The 7,528-nt window shown below is 39.9% G+C and overlaps 1 gene segment (V, D, J or C); it reads left to right on the forward strand.

Moving 5' to 3' along the window:
• Positions 1-3,147: 3,147 nt before the first annotated feature.
• On the forward strand, positions 3,148-7,215 carry LOC138223949 (Ig lambda-3 chain C region-like). The segment is given in 3 exon segments: positions 3,148-3,161; positions 3,304-3,443; positions 6,667-7,215. Coding segments are annotated over 3 exon segments (483 nt in total).
• The last annotated feature ends 313 nt before the right edge of the window (positions 7,216-7,528 follow it).

Here is a 7,528-nt window from a genome sequence, read left to right on the forward strand (position 1 = left end):
GCATCAATGTTCTGAGTATTATTGACAAACATTTTGTCTCATATTAGACTGGTGGAGTTACTAATGATTTATTCTTCAAGACAAACAGGGTCACCATTCATCTACTGCTTGGGATCATTTTTACACAGTGAGCCAATGAATGGAGTTTAGAACGAAAGTTCAGGAGGGATGACAAGACCCAAGTTCAATCAAACTCAGCTGTCTGTAATTCAAAATCACCTCTGACAGTCGCTTCCTCACCTAAAACATTCTAAATACTGTATGTGATCCCCTTATCTCCCTCTCATACATCTTTTTACATCCCTCCTCCACACCATCTCTATCTCTGCAGCTGCCACTGGGTCACTCCTCACTCTGCAGGGGGTCCCTGCCTCCCCGTCCTCTGGCCAAAAGGACCAGGACGGTGAAGCCAAATTTTCACTGAACACTCCAGAAACCTTCTTGGGTGTTATTCCCTGCTGATATTCCCTTGTGTGTGTTCCCTGTGGTAAATGTTGGCTATGATACACACTCACACTCGGCTCATCCCAGAGTGAAGACTGACCCTCCGAGAAGCAGATTAAAAACTAATTACTGTCAAATGTGTGCTGCTGTACGGGCTACTACCTGTTAATGCAAATCATTTTAGGTTAGTGGATCACTAACCTCTTGGGATAGAAGATCAGTAGATCAGTAGATAGTAGATCAAGAATCTGTCATTTACATGTACGTGTTAAAAGCTCTTCCTTTAGCCAGTTTTAAAGAATGATATGTTTTTTTGAAATTTGATTGTCTCTGATGTTTTTCATTGTGAATTGACCCCAGACTATACCCCAATTTGTAATGTGACTCAATGGTTCTGAGCCACTGTTTTGTTCCTTTTGTATGAGGTCATTACAAGCACCTGAATGAATAAAATGTCGCAATATTCACAGATACCCTGAAAAATACACACACCTGTCTTCACAAAATTGCAGTGAAAGAGGTGTCAGACAATATTTTTAGAGCAGCAAAGAAAACATCAGCTTTGCTATATAAGAAATAGGTTTACAGAATTTTACAGTGCAAATTCTTCCAACTTGAGAAGGCTAGCCTGTCTGGAATACTACTTATGTATGACTCATAAACTGAACATTAATTAAATCCCTACCTTTCCAGTTTTAGCCTTGAAACTTGAGAGTTTTTCCAAACAAGGGTTCTAGGATACAGGAAGAAAGCATGAGACAGCTTCTTTCACAAACAATTGTGAAATCTATCTTGATTTTTCACATTCTTTGTTTTTTTCGTAACACTGAATATTTATCTTGATCACATTTTTTAAAGAAAATAATTAGTTTCCATGTGAGAAAAATTATAGCTTTTCAACACATCATGTTGTAACACAGTATTGTGTAGTATTGTGTAAAAGATCAAGCCTTTTACAATCTCTCCTCCAAAAACAGACAGTATCAATTGAAGTTCACAGACAATGGTTCTGCAGTTTAATATGTGATCTTGCTGTTTTAGATAGTGAGGTTGCCTGAATGGCTTTTTACTGTTTGTAATCTGTGGTGCATTTAATTACTGTTATTTTAACTGTAGCCATAGTCAACAACCCATGTTAACACCTGTGTGTGCAAAGCACCAGTGAACTTACAATTTAAGAAGGGATTCGATGTGCACAGTTTCTGTGCTCTTGAAACACTGGCACTGGGCAGTAAGGCTGCAGGACTGTAAGATATATATTAATTGGAAAACCAGGCAGAAACCAGGGGGATCTGTTGGGAGAATCTTCTAGGATCACTTCAGTACTCCAACAAGGGTTGCTTGTGTTCTTCAAGGCTCTTACTCACTTCACAAGGGGAATGTTGTTTTGTTGGTGGTGTGTTAGGATAGGAAATGGAAACAAAGAGCATGCCTAGTCAAGGCAAGATCTGAATGAAATGCAGAAAGACACTGACCATAACATGGAGGAGGAATCTTTTGAACGAGTCCTAATGGATTATGGATCAGATTGATAATCCAACCAGCAGTTTCTTTTATTACTGAAGTCATCGTTAGGATCAAGGAGATTTATCACTTGGCAAGAGCAATGTTGCCCTCTTGTATCCTAGAAGAGGATACTCATGAATTCAATGTCTTTGTTTATCCAGGATGAGGATGAATTAAAGGCCATTTCCTGACTTATTAACTTATGGAAGTCGGACACATCATTGGATAAATACAAAGAGAGACATCATCACGGAGTTTTGGAGATCCAGCTTGATTTGATCTTTGTGTCAAATGAAATTAGTCTTTGACACATGGCTTCTGTCCAATCCATGCTGGACAGAGTGAGCAGCACACAAGACAGGAGCAGACACTGGGCTAAAATTGTTTCAAAGAGAACAGCAAGAATGCTGGACACATTCCTTAAATCACAGAGTGACCTTTTGCTTTAGAACTTCTAATGAATCCCGAAGGATATTACAAAAAAATGACTGAATGATCCTGAAACTCCTTGGTCCAAAGTCCATTCTAGACTGTATTTCATGGGAATAACTTACATTGGCCGGAAACTGCATTCTTTACTGACCTTTACATGGAACTGAGATCAATGTTTCATGTTTGGAATGTGTGGTCTTTGGATGTTTTTTTAAAAACATTCTGGAGAATTATTATTTTTATTGGACTGTGGATTCATCTTGGAATACATTTCATCACAATCCCGAGGAAAAAGATAAAGGTATGTTAAGTTTACATAAGTCACATGTGAGTTAAGAATAGACTGTGATCAGAAATGACATCCAGGTGTTATACAATCTACTAAAACTTCATCAGTTCATCTGGTGGATATACTGTGCTGCACAGATTTTACATTACAAATGCTTCTGTCAGGAAAGACAAATTAAACAACCTTGATTTCTACATATACCCAGATACCTTTAATTGACAGTTTACGTCCAGGTCTCAGGTTCAGGCAGGATGTCCTTGTTTAGTGACATTTGGCTTAAATGCAACAGCAGGCTGGCTTTCAAAGTGAAGTTTGCTCCAGTCTTCTGAACTCTAAATTAAACCCAACTTTTCTTCTCTAAAAACATGGTCATCAATTCAATAATACCGTTCTATTTTCATTGTCATTTGCTACATTTAACATGTATGATGTCTTTTTAAAAATGAGGATAATGTTTAACTGTGAAACAGAAAGCTATGAAAGTATCTCGGTACAGTAAGTGTCCTGCACTTCATCCATACTTGAATCCATAAGATAGTGATAGCCCTCGTGTTTTGTCCTTGAACATAAAGTGCATTTAAAAATGTGATAAAGACAAATAACGTGTTATACTGTAATTGCAAAGCTTAAAGAGAAGCATTATTGGCAGTAGGCAGTGTATTGAAGAGCAGGGTCTGCTCTCTGCAGCAGCAGGAGGTTTTTGTACAGCGTCTCTATGGCAGTGAAGCACTGTGGTACACTTTCGGACAAGGCACCAAGGTGGTGGTCAAATGTAAGTGACTTCTCTTCTTTTATTCAACTCCGCAGGCTTGTTTGTCTGCACAAATGTTTTTATGATGTTTTAACTGTGATCCAGTGAGCTTTGTGGCTCCTGATCTTGGTCATTCTTAACTGATGTACAGTACAGAATATTTATGGTTGAGGAGGGAAATCTTGACAGGACAGAAGCTGCTTCAGTCGAGCTTCTTCTGCGGCATTTATCTCTCTCATGATCCTCAACGATCTTGGGTGACCCAGTCTTCTGGGCTGGGTCTTGAAATTAATGCTGATTCTTTCACAGGGAAAAGAAGCTTTCACACACTAACCCTCTTTGTAAAAAGATCTAACTGTAGAGTTTGAGAGTTGTTTTGGGCACTTAATGAGAGAAATAAAAGAGGAAAAACTAAAACTCAGTATGTTCATTTCTAAAAGAGGTATTTTAAACTCATCTGAACTGCACCAGAGTAATATCACCATTAACAAAAAGAAAGGTATTAAAGAATAGTGATTACATAGTGCAAGCAGTGTACTGGAGAGCTGGGTGCTCTCTCTGGAGGATTTTGTACAGCCTCTCTATGGTAATTAAACACTGTGGTGGACTTTCGGGCAAGGAACCAAGGTGGTGGTGAAATGTAAGTGACTTCTCTTCTTTCTCTCAACTCGGCAGACTTTTCTTGTCTTTTCAAATGTTTTTATGATGTTTTAACTGCGATCCAGTGTGCTTTGTGCCTCCTGATCTTGGTCATTCTTAACTGATGTACAGAACAGAATATTTATGGTTAAGGAGGGAAATCTTGTCAGGACAGGAGCTGCTTCAGTCAAGCTTCTTCTGTGGGATTTTCCTCTCTCATGATCCTCAACAGTCTTGGGTGACCCAGTCTTCTGGGCTGGTTCATGAAATTAATGCTGATTCTTTCACAGGGAAAATAAGCTTTCACACAAACGTTCTTTGTTAAGAGATCTGAATGTACAGTTTAATTCATGCTCTTAATTATAGAAACAAAAGAGGAAAGACTCAAACTCAGCATGTTCACTTACAAAAGAGGTATTTTGAAACAGCACAGTAATATCACCATTTACTAAACTGAGATATTAAAGTTTTGGAATCCAAGTGATCATAGAGCAGGCAGTGCACTGGAGAGCTGGGTGCTCTCTCTGGAGGTTTTTGTACAGCCTCTCTATAGTAATGTAACACTGTGGCTCACTTTCGGACAAGGAACCAAGGTGGTAGTGAAATGTAAGTGACTTCTCTTCTTTCTCTCAACTCAGCAGACTTGAAAGTCCTGGAATGTTTACATTTTAGCAGTTTAGAATCTTTAATTTCTCCTGGAGCCAGACTGTCCTGGAACATTATGCTTCAGAACCTGCTTACTTTTGAATCAGCTCTAGCCCAGTCTCTTCTGTGATATGTCCAGCTGTAATAATCACAATCAGCCGTGTGCTGTGTTCAGGTTGGCTTTCAAAGTCTTCTCTGAACTTTTTGTTCAAGTCTTCCGAACTCTAAATTACCCCCAGCTTTTCTAGCGGTCATCAATTCAAAAATGCTTTTTATAGATGTTCAAACAGGGAAGAATGTTTCCATGTCAGTGACTGAAATCTGTTTTATTGTTTTCTTATCCTTGTATTTTGTGCCAGGTTGCTAAAAATAAATCAAGATCAGGCACTTCACTTACAAAATTTAATTTTCTATGCAGGCTAAAAACAAACCGCCAAAACTCCACTAATAATGGTGTTCCTAATACTAATGAATTCCTATTGACAGTCAGATTTGACATTAAGACTGCAGTGAGTCTAATCACTGCAGTTCACGTTCAGACAGGACTGGTGAAGAAAACTGTTTTTTTTTCTTTTATTGTATTTACTCAGCAGAGAAAAAAAAACCTCTTTAGGCTCTAAGGTATACAATTTTTAATAATGATATTGATAGTATAATGCACTGCAGTATGTTCATATTAATATATTAATATACTTGCAATCCACAACTGCTATCTTTAATTATCTATAAATGATCAAGTAATGATCAGATGGGCTGATGAAAAAATAGTATTTGAGAACGTAATCACGGACAAACTACAGGTAAGTCTTTTATACTTTTTTTATGTGTAGAAATTGATGACTTCTAATGTACTGATCAGCACAGGATCAAAAGCTTTGAAGTTGTTTTATGAACCTTGTGAAAGTATTTTAATTTAAATCTTCAGGTTTTGTTGCAGCTGTTTCTTCAGACACATTTTCCTCTGCTGTGCTGCTCAGTAAAGCATGAAGTGGAACACAGATGACAGACCTACCGCAGTTGTTTTATTAATAATGCCTAATGATAGTATTAGACTTTAATTTATATACGAACTCAAAAAATAATTTTAAAGTGCTTATACATTGCAGGCATGTGTGTTTACATGATTCTTGTCACATTTTGTAACAAATGAAAATTATTCCAGCACTACTCAAGTCCAGACCAGCATCAGCCTGTGCTTTTTTCAGTCTCTGCTAACAATTACCTCCACAGCTGAAGCTTAGTTTACAGCGCAGAGAAGTGACACTTACAGTATAATGTTTAAAAAGATCCTGTGAAGTGATATGTGTTGCAGATATATTAATACATGTTGTCTTTAAATTGAGAAGATTCTGCATTGGCTTATTTCAAGTCTTTCATGCAGACAATCCTCCTAAAATAATCACTTTGTTGATTCTGAATTTCAGCAGCAGGTGGAATGGGGAGTTAGTTCACTTGGTGGCTCTGTCTAAGTGTCAGTGAACTCATTGGAAATTGGGCTGGCTGATTCAGCAGACCTGTCCTATTTGTATGAGAGGCGAACAGGCTGCTCAGGGTCACAGCTTGGAGTCCAGGCTGGTCCAGAACACCTGGTGCAGAGAACTCAGGTGCCACGATTCCAGTGACGAGTCATCAGAACCTCAGAAAGGCTCCAAACAAGCACGGACCTGTCCTGCTCACTAGGATTCTTGTAGCACATTGATCTGAGGATGTCAAGGGGCTCTTTGAAAGCATTCTCATTTATAATATGTGTAACTTTAAAATATATGTATTGATGTTAATTTTTGGGTTTCAGAACTACAGATACAGGAGTAAAAGGAAACCTGATCTTTTTTTAGAAGCGCATGTGGTGTTTCTAGGAGTCCCAAAGTGCGGTGTGTGTGTTTTCAAAGTTAGTGAGGCTCAGTCTTCTGCTGTACACCAGTCCTGACTCTCTGCCCTGCTCTGTCTCGCTCTCTCCCAGCCGGCGCCAGCGTGAAGCCCACAGTGTCGCTGTTCCCCCCGTCCCCCAGTGAGCTGTCCGCCAACTCGGCCACACTGCTCTGCCTGCTCAGCGGCTACTCCCCCGAGGGGGCCAGCGTGGAGTGGACGGTGGATGGCTCCAAAGTGACCAGCGGGGTCCTGACCAGCGCCGAGGAGGGGAGGGATGGCAAGTTCAGCCGCAGCAGCTCCCTGAAGTTGAGCAAGGCCGAGTGGGAGGCCAAGGAGGAGTACGTGTGCACGGTGACCCACGACAACTCGCCGGCCTCCTACAGTGTCCGCAGGAGTCAGTGCATGGGCGCCGCGGCGTGATGCTGTCCTGGGATAAGAGGGGAAGAGCCGCCCTCCCCTCGGCCCCAGTGTGTCTGCAGATCCTGTCAAGCCACGCAGCAGCTCAGTAGCCTCGCATGTTAGTCTCAGCCTCCGGCCGTCACTAGAGCTTGTCTGGTAACTGGTGTGTGTTTGTGTAGTCTAGGACATTTTTCACTGTTTGTTTCGCTCTAGATGTTCAAATAAAATATTGAAGTCAGAATCTGGAGTTGTGTCACTTTGTGTGCGTTTTAATTTCTGAATAGGAATATATGATCTCTGGGGTGGAAAGGACCCTGTTTGACCCTGGGGCACAGAGGCAGAGAACAAGAGCCTCCATATCAAAGGCATCTGGCAGCTCTTAACTCAAAGACAGGGGGTCAAAGCCAGTGAGGGGAAACCGTCTTCTTATTACAATAAAAAGAGTAATAATTTTATTGATTTACCTGACATCTTCATCATCAAAGATGCCTAACAATTAAAGAACTGCAATATATAATATATAATATATAATATATAATATATAATATATAATA

The sequence above is a fragment of the Lepisosteus oculatus genome, chromosome 18, assembly GCF_040954835.1.
Source record: "Lepisosteus oculatus isolate fLepOcu1 chromosome 18, fLepOcu1.hap2, whole genome shotgun sequence".
In the NCBI taxonomy this organism is placed as follows: Eukaryota; Metazoa; Chordata; class Actinopteri; order Semionotiformes; family Lepisosteidae; genus Lepisosteus; species Lepisosteus oculatus.